Genomic DNA, 25,591 nt, shown 5'->3' on the forward strand with positions numbered 1-25,591 from the left:
GATTCCCTGGTGACGAAGAGGCAGCAAAAATTAAAAATGAAGGGCTATGGTGGTAGCTGGTGGCATGGCTCTGTGGATGGCAATGGTCCACACAGAAATATCTGGCCAACTATTCAATGGATTGACATGCAAGTTGTTCCAGAGCTTTATAGCCCCCAGAGGAGGATAAAAATGTTTTAAAATGCTGAATGTTGTTAAGGCAGTTCTGATTCAACCAGCAGCCAGATTTGACTAAACTGACATGAATAGAATTACAACAACAAAACAAAACAAAAAATGTTAATCAATAGCGACTTGCAGACCCGCAGTGAAAGATGCACAGACCCAAATGTTAAAAACCACAACCACAAGAGACCCTGTGTGAATACTTACTGACACTACGATGTTGAAGAGCCAGTTAAAATCGATGGAAACCTTCTAACAGCACAAACGTGGTGACTCACTTGTTCTTCTTTACTGAGTTGTACTTTCTATAAAAAAAAAGAACACATATTATTAATTTGTTATTTATTATTTAGTGTATCTCAATAAATGTGTCTAATCTGTAGCACAGGTCAGAAGAAGTGTACTTACCTGTATCACAGACACTGCTCAGGGACGATGAAGTATCTGAAAATCGCTGAGTCCTTTTATAGTGTTTGATTTCTTGGCGTGTGAATTCTCCTCCCTCACGTTCCCCCAATCATACATGACAACACAAACGTCGCTCAGTCTGCAAACACTAATGCTGAGCATCCTGCCACTAGACCACTGCCTGCTTAAAGCAAACTGTGCAGACAAACTGTGGCCTAAATACAGTGAAGACTACTGATGACACGATAGAGTGTGCAGTTTAACTCCCACTGGCCGATGTTTTAAAAACTGCTGCATTTGATTAAAGCATTCATCAAATTACTTGCGCTACATTTGGCACACAGTGTATACTATGGCCTTATCTCTTTTGGCACTGCTGCCATCTTTTGGTAGACCACAGCTGGCTTCAAAAATTAACAAAGGCTTAAGTCAGCAGGTTAAACCAACCATTTGTTAAGTTCTTTCTACCCCTTTGATCAAGACAGAAGTATCTCATCAATCATTCATGTTAAACGAATGCAACAGCTTCTCTTAAGAGGGGAGCATTAGAAAAAACAGATGACAAACACAAACGAGTCGGTTGACAAGTTGACTATTCATTTAAACAATCCTACTCTCACTAGTCGGCACCAGAAATAGTAGTCGGTTAAATGTATTATTATTGTGTTAATGTATACGTTTACAATACAGGACATAGTATCCATCATGAACGGCAGGCTTTCAGTGATCAAGGAATTACTGTTACTCCTTTACCACGAAAGTCTGTTCAAGTCTGACATATTTAAATCTCTCTCAGTCATAAATGTCTGGTGGAAATCATTTCTGAGGTGGATGTGAAAATATTCTGGCTCTGCCGTTTCCTCCGCTGCTTCTCTGATGTCCGCTCTCTCTCTCTTACTTCAGTGAATTAAGTTTTTATTTCAACCAAACCAGAGTTGGTGGTGATTGTTGGAACAGTGGAAAGATGAACCACAAAGTTTTTGGTGAGTTTCATTTTGTTTCTGTCGAGTTTGAATGGAGTGTTTTACGACGATAAAATTACTGTTTCTGGAAATGGAGTCTGGTGGCTTTGGTGAGAGCAATACAGCGGCTGTTTTTGTTAAACAAAAAGGATCTTACTCATTAATGGAAAGGTCCATTTCTGTAGGGATCCTTTCCATAATGATGTCAGACACTTAAAACAACAATCTGAGCCTGTCAGTGACAAAAATAAAAACTTTTAGTGGACGTACATTGACAGAACACAAACACCCGGTGGGAGTCCTTTGCAGCCCGTTTCATGACTGCCGGCTGCAGAGTTTTCCTTCAATACAGGACCAATTTCAGAAATTGGTGTCCCCATTAGCTGCCTACACACAAAAATATGGGAAGATAGGGTCCATTAACACAGGTCATATTTGATCAGAATTTCTCTAACTTGTCCAGGACACTGAAATCTTCTAATATACCAAATAATGGAAATGGTTTGTGAACACATTTCTCTGACAGGATCTGACAGTTGTGTTGGACACCAAATAGATCATCCTGGGCCTATTAGAGATCCAGATGTTTATAGGCATGAAGGAGGGGATCTGTACAACAACTTTTAGACTAGTTGACTAGTCTATGCTTAAACTTCTGCTTAATCATCATGGAACTCAGACATTAGGAACATCCCTCTTATTAATATGCTGCTGTAAAAGCCTCCACTCTTCTGGTTTCAGGTGCCCACAAGATTTTGGAAGCTGGCTCCAGTGATTTCCTGCCATTCAACCACAAAATAACTTGTGATGTTGAGCACCGATGTTGGGAAGGCGTTGGATGGCAATTAGGTCAGGGCTCAGTGAGGCCTTTCCACACTGAACTGGGAAAACCATTTCTTTATGATGCCGTTTTATGTTAAAACAGCAACGGTTCTTACCCAAAGTTTGGAAGCATACTATTGTCCAAAATATAATTTGATGCTGTAGTCAACAATCTGTGTTTGTTTCACATTGGAAAATACCAACTTAATGTATTACACCTGGATGCCAGTAGTTAGACACACACACACACACACACACACACACACACACACACACACCAGTGTTTTGTTTCTGGGGACATTACATCGACTTAAATTCATTTCATGGACACTTACCCTACCAGTGCTTCCCTAACCCTAACCTTAACCTAATCTAACCTTAACCCAAGTCTTCCATAAAATGTAATAATTTAGGTTATGTAGACCCGCATCCTGTCGCCATTAGAAGAGGAGTCCGAACAATGTGACTGTATAAACAGATTTCTGTCCCCACAACGTGAGGAACACATGTACACACACGCACACACGCACGCACGCACGCACGCACCATGTCATTAAGATCTCTCACATTTAATTAACCTCTAGACACTGAACAGCTCTGTGTGTAGGTCATTAGCTGCTCTTAATGACTGAGTATGTATCTGGTTCAGGAGCATTTTCACACCTTACGGTGACATCGCAACCTCTGATGTATCACTGCAATCAGAGGTGTCAAGAAAATAAACACATGATGCAACCTCCTTGTATCAACTCATGATGCAATCATTGATTGTGAGATCAATAATTCATTAAAAGTAAACAGAGGTGTTTTAGTTAAGAACATGTCTACCATGACCTGGAAATGTACAGTATCTAGGCACATCTGATCTGGTTTGCAATGAATGTCATTTTGTTTGAGACATTTGAAAAAGCCAGCAGAGTGACTTTCTGGAGAATGTACAGGCAGACGTGAGATGTGAAATGATCATTCAATTACCAGGACAAGACTGGATTACTGACCAGGCCAAGTGTCCAGGGCCCTCAGAAAACACACTGGACTGAGAGCTTCCTACCAACAGTAGTCAGGCCACAGTTGTGCAACTGAAACACAATCTGTACAGCAACCTGTGAACTGTAGGCACCTGTGTTGATTAAACCTGAGATGGACAACTGAAAAACTATGACAGCTTGTAAAGGCTTTTTCTTGTCTTGTGTCTTTCACTTCGTTTGGGAAATATTTGTCCATCCTCCCTTTGGCCATCTTGCACGCACTGTTCTTTTGTGGCTTATCCACAGATTTTCGATGATGTTAAGGTTGGGGGACTGTGAAGACCATGGAAAACCTTCAGCTTGTACTTCTTGAGGTAGTCCATTGTATGTTTAGGGTCATACCCTGTTGTAGAAGCCATTTGAATTTGCCATAATTATCATATGAGTTATGGCCAAACAGGTTCTGTGTGTGGTCACCTTTACCTTTGACCACCAAAATCTAATCAGTTCATCGTTGAGTCCAAGTGAACGTTCACCTTCAAGGCATTCCTCAGATATTGTGTGTACGAGAATGGGGCAGAGGTCACAGTGACCTTTTATGCCTCCGGCCAAGGCTGTTGCCGGTGCACAGGTAAATTATCCTCAAGATGTTCGTTTCATCTGTAATAGGCCTGCACCATCCAACACTTCAGAGATCAAGAGGTCACTAATGATGTCAAACACACATCAAAGGAGACATCAAGGTGGAGCAACATTCCCTATTTGAGCAGGTTTGGTTCTGAGAAGCCAAATGTGCCAAAAACTCAACATATAAAAACGGGAAAAATAGTGATCATATTTTTGGAAAAGAAACAATACAGAAGCAATTTCTGGCGACTGGTGACTAGAGTCAATGATGAGACAACAGACATAGTTAACACATAATTAGCTAGAAATTAAGTTACAAATACATCGAAATTTGAGCTTCCTGTGCCTTCAAACCAAGACTATGGTCATTTAAACCTCCAACCTTTACCATAAGCGCCTGTAGTTGTCCATAAAGAATCAAAGAAAATGTTAATCATGCTTTCGTGACCTGCATGTGTGGATAATGTAGCCAAAAATATGAAATATCTTGTCAGTTAATGTTGGCAGATATATTCAGTGATATCGTTTCCTCAATGCGTTGCTTCAAAAAAAATACATTGATGCAGCACTACATTTTTTTCCATATTCACAGGCAATTTCAGCAGACAGGGTTGGTATCATGGGAGCTATCCCTTAGGCCGTATTCACTCAGTATATTTGCTTGTACCCTGCCACACAGCGAGTGAGTAGGCATGTTGATGACGTTGCAAAGAATGTGGGTGCTTCATAATCTTTCTGCTGGCTTACTGACCCCACCTTATGAGACACTGCTACAGTGTTTTGCCATGCATTACAACATAGATCCAACTAATCAATGATGAAATTCATTGCCAACTATTTCTATTATCAATTTTAATTTATTTAATTGATTTATTTCTGCGACCCAAGTATAGGGTATAGTACATAAGGTGTTGGGCCTTGGACGACGCTTAGATTGGGCTAAATCAGACAGGTTCACATTTCAGGCCTCTGTAGTATCGTACTACAAGCTCCCAAAACAACCAAACTAAGTTCAAAATCCAGAGATGAGAGGGGGAGAGGGGGAGAGAGAGAGAGAGAGAGAGAGAGAGAGAGAGAGGGGGAAGAGGGAGTGTCCAAGTGTCCAAAAGAGATACTGAGAGGCACGAGAGGAGGCCGGCGGGGGAATGAGAGGAGATAAATCAGCTGTATGACCGAGAGTTCTGGTAAGAAAGCTGCCAGAGTTCAGCAGCGTCTCATTTCCTCCTCCCCTCGCTGATGATGGAGACCCTGGATGGATCTCAGCTCTGCTTTCCCCAGCTGCTCAACGCTTCCTGCAGAAAGCCGACGCGTCCTCAGAGTGGAGCCATGCTCTTCTACTTTCTCTGCTTCATCTCTGTGCTCACCGGAGCTCTCAACCTGCTGGTCATCATCTCCATCTCCCACTTCAGGCAGAGATACGCACCTCAGCAATGCTAATATACTGTTAAAGTTATTTTAACAGAAAGGAGACGCAGCTTTAGGATGTTTTCATATCTAGCCCTCAGATTCAGTTCTTCTGCAGTTTTAAATATAATCACTGGTCTTATTTCTCAACCACTATAGTGGAAATACTATTAGTGTTAATATTCATGAATGATGATATTCTCTCACTCCAGGCAGCTCCACACCACCACCAACCTCATCCTCCTCTCTCTGGCTGTCTCAGACTTTCTTGTGGGCCTTGTGGTGATGCCGTGTGAAATCATCTTAACAGAGACCTGCTGGCTCTTGGGTGACCTCGTGTGTGCTGTGTATTATTTGCTACCCTTCATCATTATCTGTGCCTCAGCAGCAAGCATGGTGCTCATATCAATCGACCGCTATGTGGCTATTTGTTACCCTCTGCATTACCCCACCAAAGTCACTCTAAAAACAGTCAGGATCTGTGTTTGTCTGTGTTGGCTCTACGCTCTTTTTGTTAGCATTATTCTTTTCTATGACCACCTGAAACAACCAGGCAGGTACAACACTTGCTATGGAGAATGTGTGATTAACATTGCAGGAGATGTGGACCTTGTTTTCAATTTTATTATTCCCATATCTATCATCATAAGTCTGTATTTGAGAGTGTTTGTGGTGGCCGTCTCTCAAGCTCGGGCCATGCGCTCACACGTTACAGCTGTCACACGCCAGCGTCCACAGACTGTAAGTGCTAAGTGGTCTGAGCTGAAAGCAGCCAGGAATCTTGGTATTGTTGTGGCTGTTTTTCTTTTGTGTTACTGTCCATATTACTGTGTCTCTCTCACAGATGGCAAAATACTGATCGGCTCTTCAGCTGAGGCCCTTATGAGTTTTCTGATGTACTTTAACTCCTGTCTAAACCCTGTGATCTATGCCCTTTTCTACCCCTGGTTTAGAAAAACTATTAAACTCATTGTTACACTTCAGGTATTGCAGCCTGGCTCCTGTGAGGCCAACATACTGTAGCGAGACGACAACGTATTTTCTGTGAAGGGGGAAACCACTGAAGTGAAATGAAGAGGATTAAGTGTGAGCATACAGAAATGCTGCAGTGACAAAAGAATCTCAATTCAAGGTCCCATGACTAGCGTTTTCAAGGATGCCACTATGAGCAAAAACAGCGCTGAAGACTGTGAGATGTGGTGTAAAAGTCAGAAAAAGAAGTGGACCTTGAGTTTATTTTGTCACATATACTTTTCCTTTTCATGATCAAGTAATGCTGTTGTTCCTGTGCCGTATGTGTACTTATGGTAAATGAATACATGTATTACAAATTTCTGAGTTGCATAAGGTAAGATGTACTTAATGGTGCCCATGGGCAAACTTCTCTTGGGCTCACATAGCCTTCATCTCCCAAATGTGCTAAGCATTATACATTAAAATAGACAAAAAAACAAAACAAAAACAAGACAAATGAGCTTTTATATCTGTTCAAATGACATTTCCATTCATTATTTTTGGTACCTCTTTTAGCAAAGGCATCTCGTATGTAAACTGAGGAGAATGGTGGTCTTTTCTCTCTATATTCTTCATTGCAGTCTGCACAAGACAACTGACTTCAGACTTATTGTCAGATTATCGTAATGTGCCTGAATAAGACACATGATTAAACTCTGTTTAACTGACTGATAAAACCACAATTCTACAGCGTAAAGTCTACATCTTACCGTGTACTGTGAGACTTGTGCTTTTGTTTTATCAATGTAAATCACATTTCACACCAACAAACTGTCAACATAAATTAATTAAATGCAAACTGTTAACAGTTTATGTTAACAGTCGTTAACATAAACATAAACCCTTTCTTTTCTTCTCCATCACTGTCTCACACACTCACCACAGTGCTGATGAGTGTGATCTTACCTTCTGCCAATAAACCTCAACTATTTAGCCAGGATTATGTTATGTAATTATTAATACATTTTGTGAAGTCTGGTCGTTTACACTCTAACACTGCTGCCATCTTCTGGTGGGAAGCAAATGCTTTGATGATTTAACATCAGCCAAGAGGTTTTTAACTTCTGTACTTTCTTTGTCCATTGATGTATACCAAGCAGGCAGTGTATGGACACTTTTATGGGCTCATCTTAACAGGATTATACCAGGTTAGCTGGCTGATTGTGTATTATGCAAATGTCAGTGTGTGAATCCATAAGGATGAGAGGTTAGTAAGGATCAGCAGGTAGGATCTGGTTGCATTCATAGACCAGGAATTATAACAAATAATAGTTGTTTCAAGGGAGAAAAACAACTGGTTGATCTGGCATTAGACTGCAAATTTATCCACCAAAAGGGCCACAACTATCTGATTTATTGGTTCTTCCATATTTAAAACAAAAATAAGCACATTCACACTGCTATTGTTAGGTCTATCAGAGTACATTCAAAAATGGAACAAACTGTTCCAAAAAATGATATTTACAGTAAATTAGTTTGTATTTATTGTGTTGCAGGATTGTATAAACGTGATTTGTTCCTTGGAAACAACAAGAGAAGGCCAAAGCTACAGCAGCTGAAGTGGCAGATATATGAGGTGGCTGGCCATTTCTTTACCTCTGACCTCCACTGAGAATAATTGTTCACAGTGCATATGACTTGATCCTGATCTAACACTTATAAGGTAAAAGATGTAAAAAGAGAAGACGTGCTGGCTTGGCTTGACTCGGTGTGGTTCAGTGTGTCAGCCCAGCAGTGCAAGCAAAGCAACGTAAAAATGAAACAACGCGGCCAAAAGTGCCAAAGGAAAAGCCCTACGAGAGGTCTCAGCAGAGTTTAGTCATCAGTCTATAATCAACACTTCATCTGTGTTAGTTTTCCTCATCTGCACAGTATATGTTTATAGTACAAATCACAATCTTGATATCGGTCCAGCTTATCGGGTTAAAACAACAAAGTTAACAAACTCAGACTTCTGGTATGGTTCCACTGGGATGTAATACAACAAAACATGTCACATTTAGTTAGTTATCCAACTGTATGAATTAAGTTAGACAACAGACTTATTTTCACATCAAAAAGAAACGAAGAGCATATTTCATATATATAGATGTGTGACATCTTTAAAGTACTACAAAGCATATACATGATACAGGTACAGTACTGACTCTGCTTCCATACACACTTATAGCACACTATTATTATTATCAATGACAATAACATACAATATTCAGAATTTTATATGATCATGTAAACAGCATATTTGAGTTATTTTTATTATTGGGGTCTTAGGAGTATTTGTATTTTAATTTTACATGTATACAGCGCCTTCATTATGTGCGTCTCAGTCGGGTTTTCGCTGCAGGTTGTGACACACGGCCTCTGGCCTGTGACTGTCAGCTCTGTGCTTTACCAAACCACAGCTGGGGTAGAGACGAATGCACACGTTTAAACATCATGAAAGAAGTAATCACAGCGCCAACCTCATAAAAACTGGCTGAATGACTGAGAGCGCGCGGCTGTGTTCGGCTCAATACACAAAGGAATATTAGCTGAATATTGATTTTCATTTGCCAACAGCGATAAACAGCAGTGATAGTGACTTTTTTGGAATAGGGGCAAAAACCCGGAATATTTTGCGCATGCGACGGTAGTCACGACTGAAAGCATCCAAGCATGCATTAAACACATGACTTACCAACTCTTATCTATATCCATACAACAGACCCTAAAGTACTGCACAGGTTAGTCACATATCACAGACAACAGGTGACTGAACAACCAGTAAACGCAACAATGGAGAAAGTGCAGATTATTCAAAGCAACTGAAACAACGCGACAGCTTCAAGATGCGATATACAGCAACAATACACAGAGAGCCATGACAAACTTTTCACCATCAAATGAAAGAAACGGCGAACAGAAGACAGACAGACAGGTAGAAAGCGTTTCCGACTCACGTGACTTGAAGCTGAAGGCCATTCTTGTGTCTTTCATGAAGTATCAATGTCATAATTTTTTGTTCGTTGATAGAACTCCATCGCTGCTAGCTAACGAACGGACGTTAGCTAAACTTGACGCTGTTACCATTACCAACACTGGAAAGCAAGCTAACTCTCCCGGCTGTTTCATTGTCACTAAACGTTAAATATTCGGTTGTTCGTAGTGAGGCTAGAGTAAAAACAGCTTCAAAACTGACTTCAGATGGCTAATTCTTTCTTCAAAGACTTGTCCATGAACAGTTTCGCAATAGCATGACAATGGCGGCATCTGATTGTTTAATTGTCAGACGCCAACTTCACCTGGCGTCCCTTCGTGGAGGCTGCAATACCATGTTTGACCACACGGGCGGACTGACATTTACAATGCAGGCCGGAACAACCCAGTGGGGGCGCTGTTTCACATTTTAGAAATTAAAAAAAAAGTGAAGAAGATGACTCCAACAGTATGTCAGTGAATGAAAATTATTATTTGAAGTGACAGTGGCGTGTTTCCACCAGCACACTGACCCAAACAGGACAGGAGCTTTATTCAAAGAGTACCAAATACTGCTTTAGTATTTCAGCTTTTAATGTCAAAGAAAATGAAGAGGATAAATAACTTTGCAAAGACAATTTTATGAGAAAAATTGTAAGTATTAGTTATATGCTTTGTTTGAATCTTTAATTAATTCGATTGATTTTACTTACATGGATGTTAATTCCATGTCTTCCCAGCACAGTTTCCACAACTATGTTCTACAAAAACTAGTGAAATCAGTGCAATGTTTTTGGAAACAGGCTTAAATAATCTCAGCTAAGTAGCAGAGTTCAGGTGTTTCAACTACATGGGAGATACTGTGGCACAAATTAAGATTTGCAGTCAAAGATTAATTTTTCAAGAACTCAGACATAGAGATAGAGACTGTAGTTTCAATGGTAGTTTAATTTTAACATTCAACATAAGTATCAATTATCATCACTCACATATTCATTGTTTTTTAACCTAAGACCAGGAAAATGGAAATGCCTGACAGGCGGTTATTTTTCTGCTATCAGTAACCAATAACTAAGGTGTTTGAGTCTGGTCACAATGAAGAACTAAACCTTTAGGATGAGGAAAAGAGGGGATGGAGAGAGCAAAGAGAATTGGGAAAAAGATAAACCTCGAATTGTTGTGAAAACAGGAATGGAAGGAAGGAAAGCGAAATAAGAAAGGGGGAGAGAAGGAATGGCTGGAGCAAATAAAGGAGAGGCCTGGGATGAAGACATGGGGAGAAAGGCAGGAGGGAACGCCGGACTACTTTCACATTCAAACTCTGTCACTCAAGGTTTTATTTCGACCAAGCCAGAGGCTGTGAATGTTGGAACAGTGGAAAGACTAACCACAAGTTTCAATGAGTTTTATTCTGTTTCTGCAGCGTCTGCTGTTTATTAAGGAAAACAAGTGGAAAATTTCCTTTCTTGATATTTTGTGTTTGTTTATTGGATTAAATAAACATGGCAAACTTGCCGATCACACACATCTCCCAGCTAAATCTATTGTGTGAATTCATCAGCAATCGCTGGCTGTTGGGGCGACAGTGGCCGGCTGAATTTTAGCATATCGCCCAGCGCTTCAGTGGAGGAGAAAGGTGTGAGGAAAAGAAGTGGGAAGAAGGATCTGGTGGAAGGAGCAGAAGGTGTGGAAAACTGACACTGACAGACAAGGATAATACTGATATGTTTCAAACCCAAAATCGAAGAATTAACTGAAGAAGTGTGACAATACTTTGCACCTGTTGTAAACAAAGCAACAATGTATAAAGCAAACAATACAGTAGTAGTTACATTATAGTCTTTTGTTATACTTTTAATCATGTTAGTCATCTATGGAGAGTATTTTTCTGCTGTGTTGTGGCGCCTTGGTCCAAATCTGATTCTTTCACGAGCAAAGTCGAGATCCCTCCGTCTTTCAGTCAATAACTGTAAGCCACTTTTGTTAACCTCCACCCAACACCGTCAATGTGGAAATTTAAAACATTAACAAATCGTCACCTTAAAAGTGAAAACCTTGAAAGTACATGCTCCATGGAAAGATCAGTTCCCCCGCTTGCACCTTAAAGCACATTGTGGTCCACCAAACAACCAGACCTGCATGATATAATGTTAACATATAACACAGTGAATGCATCACACATTTACACTGGAAGAGGGAAAAAGGCTTCTTGTTGATGCTGTAATTTCACATTCTACATGAGGCTATGAAGACACAACAAACTTCATAACAAAAGGTTTGTGACATGATTGAGGCGTCTTGTTTTTTTTGTTTTTTTTATTTCTACACATTTGACTGGGCCTGCCCACACAACCTGAAGAGGACAGAGGGATGTTTAGCTAATGTCAGCATCAGTCCCTTTGGGAACTAAGAAAGGCCACCATAGCATTTTGACTGCGTTGTCAACTGTCACATGTGACACATCAATGCCTTTAGAAAGCCAAGGCACTTCAACAAATCAGTTTCAGTCAGATTTGTGACCTACTTCTCTGTTAAGGCAAATACAGTTGACTTTGGCACAACGGCTTTATCCTAAAGGGCCTCCCTGCCCTGCTGAAAATTGCTGTTTTTAATCCAGCGGATAACGTCTCGCCTCGCTGCAGTGTCACAGAAGTGCACCCCACGGTGTGTCAGTACACTGTGACATCACAGTGGGCAGCATGGCGTCAACTTACATCCCCTTATGTGAATGGGTGCTTTAATCAAAAATGGCTTCCTGTTTCTGAACCAACGCCATGAGTTCAGATCAGATGACTGATCAGGGATTGCCTAATGTCAAACATCCCAGTACTGATTTCACGATGGTTAATTTGATTGAGAATTCCAGAATGATGATATTAAATCCTAAAGGACGGCAGATTCAGATTTTCATGTCAAACCTCATGTGGCTCCATGTGTGGTGTGCAACAGCAAACTAAAGAATAACACAATATTAGAACAAACTGTTAAATCATCTCCGTGGAAAGAGTCTTTTATGTTTTCTCAAAGAACTCACATGTGAGGAAGATGTCCATTATATAGTGAAGCAGGTTAGCTAGGCACATACAGTTTCCTTTTTTCTCCAAGAGAGAGGCCAACAGAAGACTGCCACCTTTTCCTTGTTGTGGAATCAAGGAGGCTCTTCTCTCTCAGCCCTCCTCTCTCAGTGTCCAGAGCCTCCCACACATCAGCACTCACATTAACATCATGCAAATACACGTGGAAAATATAAAATTCATTGGGTTAGGGTATATATTTATATAGATTTATACATACATATAAATTCATATACTTTTAAGGAATGTTAATCTATTTTGCTGTGTATTTTTTCTCATTACAAGGTACAAAATAACTTTTCATACTATGTAACACAATATATAATCAACATATTAAAAAAAACAACTTATCAGTCCTTTTATCATCTTTTAGAAAAAAAATCCATAATAAAAATAAGTTCTATGTTTTTTCTCACTTATATCTTACAATATATTTTCTCTCTGTCAAAAAACACGCACACATGTCCCATTTTTGTTTTTCTTCGTGGTTTCTCTCGGCAGCAAATTGGTGGCGGTCAAACTGAATGTGTAAAAAAAAAAAACAATCACATAATGGTGGTGCTGATCAACGTGGAAAAATCTCAGAGCGACAGCCTCCTCGACGTGTAGAATTCACAAAACGGCAGCGGTGGGTGTTGCGAAACAAACTATCAGACTGCGGTGCTGTTACAACGGGCACTTGGAGCAGCCACATTCCAGAGCAGTTTCCATCTCCTCGGAGTACGAGGTGCCGTCGGTGCAGCGGAAAACCACCTTCCTCCTTCTGTTCTTGGTGACGCCGCAGCAGACGCCTGTGGGTGCCGCCGCCTGGCAGGATCGTGGACAATCCATGCGGGGAATCTTGCTGGTGGACGTGCATGTTTTCATCGGGTGGTGGCGCTTCAGCTGCTCCCTCACCATCTCTCCTTGACATGTAAGCTCTGGACATTAACGGAGAGAGGACATAAAATACACACACATTATACGTACTGATATTTGTCAAATCTTGAGATCATTTTCTATCTCCTGTCTCCATTTTACCTGTGTCACAGGTAGGTCCGGTGTACCCTGGCTGACAGTGGCAGACGGGCTCTCCTGCCTCGGACACACGACACTCCCCGTGTCCGCAGCGCTGCCCCCTGCAGGCCGGAGGCTCCTGCCGTCGGTCACAGTACTGACCCTGGTAGCCATCGCTGCACTTGCAACTGTAGGACTGACCCTTCGGCACACACACACCGTGAGCACATCTGAAGTGAGAGGAAGGACAGAGGAAAGACACGTCAGAGGAGATGTGTGTGTGTTTTACTCGTGACTGATTTCAGACGGGCATGACCACATGACACAGCCCATTTCCTGCACTCATTAACCTCTTTGTTTAGAGTGTAAATGTGAAACTACTGCAGCAGCAGGATCAAGTACAAGCAGTACATGCACATGACTTTCCACATGTCTACATGCATCCATTTCTGCTCAGTCTCCGCTGACTTGGCTTACCTGCTGTTCTGACAGGGGTCCGGTGCCGTCGTCTGGTCGCACAGGGCCCTGCTGCGTCCTGGAGGACAGTCACATGTTACCCCCGTCTCTCCTCCCTCCCTGCATGCACCCTGAGCACACACACTGCAGGCATGACACCCTGCAAGAATGGCATCAGCCTAAAGAGAGAAGAAGAAAGGGAGGAAATACTGTTAGTGGAAGCTGACAGCAGGCGACGGTGTAACTGGACAAACATTTGGACGTTGTATGAACGCTGCAGCCTTCATTTCAACACTGGAAGTCCAGTGGAAATATAGCTCCTAAATGTTTTTTCCTACAGTTGCAGCTGGCATGGATTTATTGAAATTAGACTTAAAAATCTCCATGAGATCAGTCAGAATGTTTTATATTCCTGCTTACATTATGAAAATGAAGTTTTTATTCGGACTGATCTTGAGCATGAACCTCCTTGCTGCATTACTGAAATAAGACATTGCTCGATGATTGCTTTACTTACTCCTAAGCCGACAAGCTCAGAAAGTACAGTGCACTCATGATGCCGCTTATTGCTTTTTAAATCTTGCACATGTAATTACCTTGCCCTCGAGCCCCTGCGGCCGTGCCCCCCCCGCTGCTCGGTAACTCAGGTCTTGAGGCTCGCCGTTGATTCGGACGTTGTGGATACAGCCATTAAACGCCTGAGGGGTGCGCTCAGGGCCGGGCCGCAGACCTGAGGCCACCACCTGAGACGGTACACCTGGGAAATGGAGGAAGTTATGGAAAAAGAATAAAGAGACAAGCAAAGTGAGAGTTGAGAAAAGGAACGAATGGAAGACAATAAGAGGAACAGAGACAAGAAGAAAGCAAATTCAAACTCTCTTTTTCTTCTCCCATTTTTTGAGGAAAACTTTCACAAAAACAGCTGCCTGTATTCGTATGTACCCATGCATGGAAAACGTTTAATCACAACCACAAAAAGGAAGCACGGGGCAGGCAAAAGTAACATCTGTGTGTTCAGAACATGTGTCGACAAACATGGACTGATGTGTGTGCGTAAATGTGTGTGCGTACCTCCTATGTAAAGCTGGGTGTTGTGGTCGACGGAGGGCTGACGTGCCAGCTTGCCCAGACTCTTGGGGGCGCCGTTATCCACCACCAGGCTCAGCGAGCGGTTCTGAATCAACAGCTCGACTGTGTGGAAAAGCCCGTCATTCACCGACTCCACGCTGTAACAAACACACACACACACACAAAGGAAGGAGAGATCTTCAGTATGGTTCCTATTATGATAAATTACTGCTGAATTCTACACCAGACAGGAGAATTAGGGAGGAAAAAACATGATAGAGCAAATTGGAAATGCTAGACACAAAACAGACTCCAAACATTTTCAAGTCAAACATTTTTTTTTTCTTTGTTTTGTTGTGTTTGCAAATCGACCAAACTAAATGAAAAAGAAATTAGGGAAATCTGTGTTGAAATGTTATTCTCAGACATAAAACAGACTGATCACATCCTCCATACAGTGTTCTCCTGGAGGGGGATTAAAACGTGCCCTTGATCTAGGCCACAGTTTCCGAACATGGGGGCTGAAGCCCACAATGGGTCCCCCCACAGAACGCAGGGTAGCTTATTCTGATGGGCCGGAGCCTTCGGGCAACACTAAATTTATACAGTTTAATGGTCAGACTCAACCGGTTTGGACCCTTGTGTTACATACAGAGGCTCTCTTACTAGAGCGCTGATGTTTTTTGAGGAAATGAATGTTTCCACTGACGAGGAGCCTGCAGTGAACCAGGATCATGACCTTTTGCACCATGTCTGACCCCTGGGAAGAAAGTGTGTGTGTTTGTGTGTGAATGTGTGTGTCTGAGATTCCCCGCTAAATGGTTTTTGCTGGAGGGGAGACAGACAGCTATAGAGACAGTGGTTTGGCACAGTCGAAAGAGGGAGAGAGAGCGAGGGTGAGAGACAGAGAGGGAAAGAGAGGTGGACGGTGGGGTTGGTGAAGTTGACTGTGCCTCCGTTCACCCAAGCTCTTCCCCGCCTGAACCCGGAGAAAACGACTAGAACATCAAAAACACAAAAGAACAAGTGAAGCCACTCTTTCCGTTGGTGGTCTGCTTCAGACTCCCACAGCTAAACACCAAGACAATACATCCCTTTGTCTGCAATCCCTCATTGGCTAACTGGCTAAGGAGCCTCAAGTCAGCTTTGATTGACAGCTGTTTATAAAGTGTTCAGATTACAGTGATGTTACATTAACAGCCAATGGAGCGGGGTTGTGAGTTCTGGAGGCGGGCCAGCGTGACTTTCATAGAAAACGCTGACCATACAGAAGGAGAAAAACAGGGAACAGAGCAGATGCTGTAACGTCAGAAGGAGAGGAAGGAAAAGAGATAATCATGATTAAAGAGATGGAGAAAAGATTGTGGTTACGATGGCAAAGAAGTTGAACAAAAAGAGGAGATGGAGCAGAGGAAATAAAAAAAAGAATAACGAGGAACAGGGAAGAGCAGAAACTCAATTAAACAAAATGATATAAAGCAGAAAAATATATATTAAAAGCCATAAAGTACAACTGTGCATGTAAAGGACCCAATGTGAGGGATTTAGTGGCATCTAGTGCTGAGGTTGCAGATTGCATCCAACTGAATCCCCCTCACCAAGCATGCAGAAGAAACCAATCTCACAAAAAAATGCAAAAGGAGCTCCTGTGTTTGGTTTGTCCCCTCTGGGCTACTGTAGAAACATGACGGCACATTTGAAGAGAAGCCGTTCCATCTGTACATATAAAAAGCTTGTTCTAAGGTCATGAAAACACAACTGTTCTTATTTTTGGGTTATTAGAAATGAATGAAAACATAATTATGAATATTATATTCAATTTCAGCCATATTCTGGCCGTAGATCCCTCTAAGTCTTACACGCTGGCCCTTTAAGGCTTTGTACTGATGGGACCTTACATAGACTTTTTCATGCTACATGGCTTTACATGTACAATATTAATGTTCATGGATATCACATACAAAGAGTAACTGAATAGTAGAAATGAGTAACACAGCCATTTATGCATCAACACAGGCAAAAAAAAACAAACAACAAAAAAACAAAAACCAGGACCACTTTCCTGGACATCACTCTAGATCAGCAGTTAGCTGGCGGTTTCTTACAATAAGAGCTCCTACTCACAGACCCAACACAGACACATCCATGGTTTCCATTATGAGCCATGTAATTTAATAATGATCTCAAACAGGCCTGCTGCAACCACGCAAAATGACGGTCTGCTAGCCTGAAAGATTAGCTCTCTGTCTCTCTCCACCCATCTCCTATCTTCACTTTGTGTTCCCTCTCTTGCTTCGGCTTCTCTCTTCTTTCCATACCTATCTTCTCCTTCTCCTCTTCTTCTTCTTTCTCCGCTTTCTCTCTCTCATCTTCTTTTTCCTCCCTGATTACTCCTGGTGTCTTCTCCTCTTTTTGCTCCACTGTGCCTTCCTTTCCCTCCGTAACAACAGTCATTTCTCCTCCTTTCACTCTTCTGAGGCTTCTCTGTTTTTGTTCTTTGAGCACTTCATCCCCTTTTAAATTCGTTCAAGTGTCTGGAAAGTGAAATCAAACAGGCCGCTCACACAGCTGAAGACACTCTCACGCTGATTTCGTGCGCAGGTTTGAATCTCACACACTCACTCTGACACACACACACACACACACACGCACACACACACACACACACACACACACACACACACACACACACACACACACACACACTCTGAGCTGTGAATCTGCTGTAGCACCAAGAGTCCACCGGGTGGCAGTAGAGGACTAACGGTCAGTGCTTCCTTGTCCGAGCTGATGCTGAACCTGCAGGGGAGTGTGTAAGTGAGTGTGTGTGTGTGTGTGTGTGTGTGTGTGTGTGTGTGTGCGTGTGTGTATTTGATGTTTGCCAATACCATCAACAGCCAAGTGGATGTTTTCCAGAACCTCACTGAGACGTGTTTGCATGTGATTCAACAAATTACAAACACATAAATACGTACTATCTGCATTGACCCCATGTTTAAGCGTATGTTTCTGCAGGAGCATTTTGACTTTTCTGATCAGTATATGTGTCTGCATGTGTGTGTGCGCAGTACTTAAGTGTGTATTTCAGGTTCTTTGAAGCTGTTTTGGCCCCGTGTATCAGTAAAAAAGCAGCCCATTATGGAATTCAATGAAAACAAACACACAGCCGTACCACATTTCAACTGCCTCTCTCTCTTACTCTCATTGTGTTCGCCCAAACCCACAAGGGACGTCAATTTCCTGTCAGTCCAGGATCAAATACACCCTGAATGAGCACATACACACACAAATAAGCTTCACTAAAAATGAACTTCCTAAAAACCCCAACATTTTTTTTTAAATATAACTGAATCAAATACAAACCCAGAAGTAATTACAGGTCGCTGACTATATCTTAAACCGAAAAAAATAATATTTGGATTAGAAACAACTGCGCAGATCCACTTACACTGTTAAATCTAATTAGGCGCTGCTATCATTTACTTACAATGTTTCTAAACCACATTATGTGTGTGCGTGAGTGCATGCGTGACTGTATTCGACAGCGGTCCTTGTGTGTTTGTGCATGTTTTTGTTAATACTTGTGTGTTTGTCTGTGTGTGTGTGTGTGTACATGCATCTTTGTACACCGCGCTGTAAGCATTTGCTTGTTTGTTGGCGCGCATGTGTGTGAGTGTAATTGCATGTGTCTATGTGTGTGTCAGGCTGTGCATGTGTGTGTGTTTAGCAGCCCAATCTGATTAAAATGATGTTCAGCAGACAGGCATCCCAGTCCCATATTGCCGTGGTAACCTCAATTAGTCATTGCTGAGACGGCAGCTGCTGAACGGCGAGCTCCTTCGCTGTTTTCTTCCCTCTTTTTTTTTTCAGCTTCCATTAAACCCGGCCGGCCAGTTCAGATGAAATTTGTACTTTTCAGGGGTGGAATCGCAGCGTTTTGATGTCGAGTCTCAGGAATGAGCGCGCCTTGTTTCAGGCCTATAAGGTTTCAGTGTTAGAAAGTTTGAATTGCCTCTGAGCGTTTTAAACCTATAATGTTCAGGGATTGTGGGATTGTTTGTTTTAACCACGGCCCTGCGGTCTCTACGAGCCACATTCAGGTCAGACACTCAGTCACTTTTACTCATCTAAATATGCGTAGAAAATCCTTTTTTAAGACTTGTATCTTAATAGAAACCGCATATTGAAGTTGTATCACAGCTACAATCTTTTTACACAGCTTCCATAATTCTGTATTTACTTCAGATGTCAAACATCAGAAGAGGCTGTGCTCGTCTGTTGCTGTGCATGGGATGTGGCAATAGGGTGAAGCATTGGGTACACTGATTTTTGGGTGGACACAATAAAAGGAACACCTGTATCGTACTGTGACTACAAAGTTTGGAGTATTTACTTCTTCACTTCTTGAGTAAATTGCCACAGCTGGCACAAAATGAAAAAACGTATAATTTTGTTTAATATTCAGTATTTGGTAAGTATTTGTTGTTTACTTTGTACATTTAGTTAGCAATGCACAAAACACTTTTGTCAGTTCCAGTCTGATACCTGAAGTTAGATATCTGCCAGTGCCGATACAGAGATTTTTTTTCTTGAATATTATTATCATTATTATTCTTACTGATGTTGTTATATAATAAGTAAAGTTACACAAGGCTCTAGTAAACCAAAACATGCAAAAATGCCTTAAATTCAAATGTTTTCCAAGCCATGTATCTGAACTGTAGGTTCAGTAGTCTTCATACACAAACAGGTGTGGAGCACTGCAATGTATTATCAATGAGTGAGGAGATTTCCATACATGAGTCCAAAAGTGATAGAATGAAGGTGCAAGAACTCAAAAAAAAAACAAACTATAAAATACTGGAAGTTAACCATAAGCAGACTATGGAATCTGGATCCGTACGTGGATCAATGGCATCAGTCCCATAGCCGATAACTGTACGTCTGGACTGGATCGTCCCAACTCTCCAGTCTTCCCTCGCATCCCTTTCCACCTTCCTCCTCCCGACCATCCATCATCATTTCTCTTCACCCTACTTCTGTCTTTCCTCTGTCTCCTCACTGTCCACTCATCCATCCATCCATCGCTTCCACTGCCTCTACCTGCATCCTCCTCTCCTCCTTTCCCTCTGCCGCTCGCTGATGAATAATAGTGGATGTGCTCTCGTTGACCCGACGGGAGATTAGTGTGGCATTAGTAAAGGGCAGCACATTAATACACAACAAACACACACCCTGTCTCTCTCTCTCTGTTCATGTAACACCGGACATGCATAACCACTTTCATCTGTTGCTAATGAGGGCACAATGAAGGACTTGTACACCTTCTCTTATCTCTCTTTCTGTCACTCTCTCTCTCTCTCTCTCCCCCCTCTTTTTCTCCACAGATGCAATGCTCACCCACTTGTGTGCATCTCTCGTATGCTTTTATTTTCATTATCATTCCCTCTGCTTTCCAGCCTCACATCTGTCTGCCAACCCTGCTGAGATTCCTCCTCCTTTTTGCATCCCTCTGTTTTGTCTCCCTCTCTTTTCCTCGCTCTCTATTTTCTAATCCAACTTCTCTGTTTGAGTTTTGCCTCCCGCCCAGATGTCATCTGGGCAGGTGTGTGCGTGTTTAAAGGTGTATGCCCGTGCATAATATAGCTTTGTATCCTTTCTGCATGCTGTTGTGTACCCGGACCTCCACGTCTGCTCCAGGCTTCCTCTTTGACCTGCTCCTCCCCTCTCTCTTAAAGCGCAAACTCAACTGAAACCAACAAAATCAAATCTGTACCTCAAAGCCAAACAGTAACCGTTAAAAGTGAGGTGACTCATTAATTGACCATTTTACCAGCATTAATTTTACATAAGTGTGTCTTAATCTGGCCTGTGGCTACATTTCAGCTCGATGACAAAAACTGGCTTGAACATAATGCCCTTCCTGGCTCTCCGGTTTCTACACAAGATAACCAACCCAGGGATCATTCAGAAACATCCCAGGGACTGGCACCGGTCCCTGGCCCTCAGTCGTACAACCGCAGTAACTGTATGGACAGTGCCATGTTCAGGGACTGCCAGAATTGCTGTGCTCAGATTGTGGTGGTTAAATGGTTACGCCATTCTGGACAGTATCAGTTGAATGGTGGCAGGACGTTCTGCTGTGCCTGCCTAGCCATGTGGTTTGAGTCAGTTTACGATGTATTTCCAAATTAGGGCAGATAAGATAGGTCATTTGCAATGCTCAGACTCATGCAATCAAAAGATGGCACATACAAAGGAGTACATACAAGCTTGCGGTAAAATGAGCTCCAGGCTTGGAGCAGGGCCTCGTCTCCTTCCAGATTGCTAATGCTGAACATAGAGACAGTGTTTACTCAGTGCTTAGCATTGTGAATTGGATTCTACGGATCTCTGTTTCTTCCTCTCACTTTCAATCTTTCATTTTTCTCTTTCTCATTCTTGTGGATTTTGTTGCCTCATTTGCTCCCTTGTCTCTATTTGTGTCTTCCCGGCTTGTACCTCTCGCTCAGTCTTTCCTTCGGACGCTTCTTTGTCCCGCTCCGTCTTCATCTGTGCCCATTTTTCGATTTCTTTCCTGACTCTCTCAGGTTTTCTTGCACTCCGTCTGTCCGTCTGTCTCCCTCCCAGGCGTGGCCCGTGTCGAGTTAACAAGACCAGACAAGGATAATTCCCTGACTCACTCTGTGGTTTACTTTTCCCCTCTGCCCTCTGTCATCCCTCACTCCTCTCCCATCCATCCCGCCTTTCAACTGTGTCTCGTGGTCTTTTCATTTCGACGGCTTCTATCCATCTGTTTTACCCTTCCTGTTTTCTCCTCTGGCGGCCGACCTGTTCTAGCCAGTTATCTCTTTATCGCGTTGTCTGCTCTTTCGCACACGCCCTCCTTCCAGCATCAGTCTATCCATCTGTCTCTCTGGCTATCTCTCTATCTATGTCAATCTCTCAACTGATCAATCTTTCTATGCATCCATACAACCCTCCTCTCTCCTGCTCAACCTCTTCAGCCCCGTCTCCACCCCTCCCCATCTGTGCCAGTGCCTAATTAGATTTGTTTCCATTCTTTCATTCGATTCTTCCTTCCTCTCTAACCATCCCTTCCTCTCGTCCTCTTCTTGCCTTTCACAATGTGTCATGTATTGTGAATACAAGCACGTACTCTGGTTAAGGTCATATTTGGGATAAGTGGTCTCTACACATCTACCCACCCAGATTACAAACCAGTCTCATTCATGTGAAGAAGCAGAAAATCACCACAGAACTGGAAACTGCACAGACTGCAAAAAACAGCAAACTACACACAATGGCAAGTTGTTGTTATGGCCCAACAAATTTGTCTTTGACCTCTTGGCGTATATCCACCCGGCTGAAGTCTCCTTGAGCGGGTCATGGTCTCTACCAGCTCCAGGGCTACGGCTCTACAGCTGACCCTGCGCTCTGGCCTCTCTCGAGTGGGGCAAGGTGCAAGAAATTCACCTACGTGCTTCAACGCAGCATCACATTATTATTATAAATACGCTGTTTGTATGCATCAGCTTATCAAAAGGTCAATGGAAACTACAATACTGAGTCCACGTTCACCAACTCAATGCTACACCACACTAAATAACCTACATTAAGCAGCTCTGAAACACATCACACTACAACACCAGCAGTATCACTGTGAATGCTGGCACCATGTTTAACACACGGCACGGCAAAGAAACTCGGAGAAACTGCCGTTTCCGGCGCCGCTAAAGCCAAAATGAAACTTTTCACACGGCACACAGCGACTGCAGGGTCGATGCAGAACTTCTGCCTGCAGCCCAGAGTTTATGACTGAGCAGACTGCGTATGCGCTCGTGCATGCAGACACCAACTGTAGCGTAAACAGAACCACATGGGTGTTCGTATTGGAGTTCATCTGCCCATTAACAGTTAAACAGCTTGGATTGAAGCATGCAAAGATAGTTTCCCCCCTGAATGTCACGTGAAGAGAACTTGACTGACATGTATCAAAAGCCTAAACTAAAAGTAGAAGAATTTAAAATAAACGTACATTCGTGGATGATTTTTTTTAATACAAATTGTACTCGTACAAAAAATGTGAGGGTTTAAATGAATCATAATTGAAATACCTGATGCAGAAACAGCCTTGCCCTTGATGTAGTGAATTGTGCCTTTAATTTTCTTCTCCCACAGCTACTTGCAGGATTTATACGATGACGTAACGTCCTAATCCTAAAGTCAAATTTATTATGAACCGGCTGCATACTATTATCAGAAGCAGGGAGGCTACCAGCACCTCCTCCTCCTCCTCCTGTGACCTTGTCTCTATGTACAGAGACAATAGAGAAGAGTCACAACCACACGGCCAGACGCCACATGCTAACAAACTCACTGATTGAAATATATAGAAAGAGGAATGGTGGGTTAATGAGAAAGCAATAAACTCTCCCTCATTTCTCCTCCTTCCTCCCTCCATCTTCTGTCGCTTCTTTCTCTCCATCCTCTCTCTCCCTTAATTCATTCAATTACACTAACATCTGTCTCTCTCGCTCTCCTCCCTTCCCTTGATTTGCAGTTGGCGTTAGTGCGCTGACTGCTGCGATCATTCAAGAAGCATTTTCAATATCTGCTGTATATAATACCTTGGTATAATTACCAAAAAAACATAAAAAATGAGACCATGGTCAAGATGATTGGTAGCCTCTGTCTCACAGCCGTGGTCCTGCTGGTGCTTTTTCAAGATGCGGGGTTTTTGTGTTGCTTTCCAAGCTGGGCTACACATTGGACGTGATTTTTCCATCCGCCTTTAACACCTTCCATTATCTGCCCCTACAAGAAACTCTGGAAACTTTAGTCCTATTTGGACTGGCAGAGCAGTGCCCACTCCCTGCCGTGTGCAATAAACCAATCTCTAATAAAAATCTCCTTTTGACACCAAGTATTACAGTAATGTAGATACAGTACACGATGAGGTTTAGAGGCTGGTGCCAGTCATCCTCCAGTCTTTCTGGTTATTGGTATTTATTCAAATGACATGTTATCAAGTGTTTTGTATGGTTTGCATTGTTGTCTGCGCCTGCGTTACAGACTGAGCACCCCTCGGGACATGGTATTGAATCTTGTATCATATATCCCTCTCACATCTCTCCCCCTCTTCTTCCAGCCACAGACGGTGTAGACAGAGAGAAGCAGACAGAATCAATAGCAGCCAATCAGCACCAGACGAAGATGAACAAGGCCCCTTCTCCATCTCTCACTGTCCACTTCAATGTAAAGTTGGGCAATCCCTTTTTCTCCCTCTCTCTCTTCTTATTCTTTCCCACCTTTCTTTTTTCTTTTCTACGCCTTCACTTCTCCTTTGACCTCTTCCAATCCACCCTGCAGTCAGTTTTGTGTGCGTCTTCAAAATGAATCAAAAAGGCATCCTGTTAAACTTTTTCCAGACAAGCAGAGACTCAGTGCACATCCTGACTGCATACATGAATGTGTTTTATTTTCTAAAGCTCTTTCCTTATGACCAAATGTCAACAGAAACAGTGAGTACTGTTCACAGCTGTTTGTGAGGCGTGCTGGAAAAGAAGCCATGTTAGAGATAATTGCACTCTCTGCTACAACAAAAGCCCTGCGACTTCAGTTTTCTTGTTTTCTTGACTTATTATTCAGTAGTGTTCTATAGGCTGCGAAGTCTGTAAGCCGTCATTAAACACGTTTAAACAAACCTTATCTGAAAATCTGAAAATAAGCCTGTTCTTGCTTATTTTCTGAGAAGTCAAACAGGGACAGCTGTTCTGAATAGGTGCTTTTTCGCTGTGATGGTTCCACCTCTGATAGACGACTGATTCAGACGCTGAGTTCGAGCTGCCCGGCTTTTATCAAATCATATAATAATAGCTTACATAGTTTGCGACTGCATTAAACGGCTGCTGTCCTCAAAACGCTTGAACAGAGAGAGACAACTTTGGCAGTGTCTTTAATCATTATGTGAATGTGAATTTGTGCAAACCTTTTCTATGATTCTATTTATATTTTTGCATTTTTGCACATATGTACTGTTCAATGCTTATTTGTAATGGCGCATACTGTAATATCTCTGCAGACACTGCGTACAAACCCTCAGTGGTTTCCTCCCAAAAGTAACTCCTGAAAACATTATCGTGCTCTTTTCCTGGATTACCATAGCTGTTACCATAGCTTACCACATCATTTCCATTCCTATGAAACTGTGAATGTAGCTGATTATATAATATCCAGGGGCTTTCGCAGACTAACCCACTGAATGAGGGCTTTTGTTTCCACTGTTTGAAGTTCTACCTAGAGAGACTTTTGGTGGGACATGACTGTCTAGTCCGGATTGTAAAGGAATTTTTCTGAGTTCATGTTTGTTTATAGAGGGAAGTGCTCAGACATGGATCTTTTACTGTGTGCGTGTGTGTGTGTCTGTGTGTGTGTGTGTGTGTCTGTGTGTGTGAAAGACTACGCTGATGCCTTTGTGTGTGCAAGGACGAATCAAAACCCACCGAAAAGTCCTTAAAGTACTGCATATAAAAAGCTTTTAGTTGTTGGGATGTGTGTGTGTGTGTGTGTGCAGTATATGTACGTATGCATTTTACATTCTTTAGTATCCTTGTGCTACCTTGAAGCTCTGTAACACTTGAATCTTGTCAGTGTTATGCAGTCCAATAGC

General features: G+C 42.3%; 2 protein-coding genes across 2 annotated transcripts in view; one reads left to right on the top strand and one right to left on the bottom strand.

The window, feature by feature from the left end:
- Positions 1-5,191: 5,191 nt before the first annotated feature.
- On the top strand, positions 5,192-6,379 carry LOC143325968 (trace amine-associated receptor 13c-like). The gene is made up of 2 exons (XM_076739394.1): positions 5,192-5,361; positions 5,569-6,379. Exons 1-2 carry the CDS (start codon positions 5,192-5,194, stop codon positions 6,377-6,379), a joined length of 981 nt encoding a protein of 326 aa, XP_076595509.1.
- Positions 6,380-10,275: 3,896 nt separating this feature from the next.
- slit3 (slit homolog 3 (Drosophila)) overlaps positions 10,276-25,591 on the bottom strand; it is a 239,000-nt gene continuing 223,684 nt past the window's right edge. Inside the window, exons 34-38 of the mRNA XM_076738815.1 lie at positions 14,923-15,077; positions 14,448-14,608; positions 13,873-14,030; positions 13,420-13,625; positions 10,276-13,319 (exon numbers count right to left, since the gene is read on the bottom strand). Coding sequence (XP_076594930.1) covers positions 13,066-13,319; positions 13,420-13,625; positions 13,873-14,030; positions 14,448-14,608; positions 14,923-15,077 — 934 coding nt within the window. The 3' untranslated portion in view covers positions 10,276-13,065. The remainder of the gene's footprint in view (positions 13,320-13,419; positions 13,626-13,872; positions 14,031-14,447; positions 14,609-14,922; positions 15,078-25,591) is intronic.

The sequence above is a fragment of the Chaetodon auriga genome, chromosome 9 (assembly GCF_051107435.1).
Source record: "Chaetodon auriga isolate fChaAug3 chromosome 9, fChaAug3.hap1, whole genome shotgun sequence".
NCBI lineage: Eukaryota > Metazoa > Chordata > Actinopteri > Chaetodontiformes > Chaetodontidae > Chaetodon > Chaetodon auriga.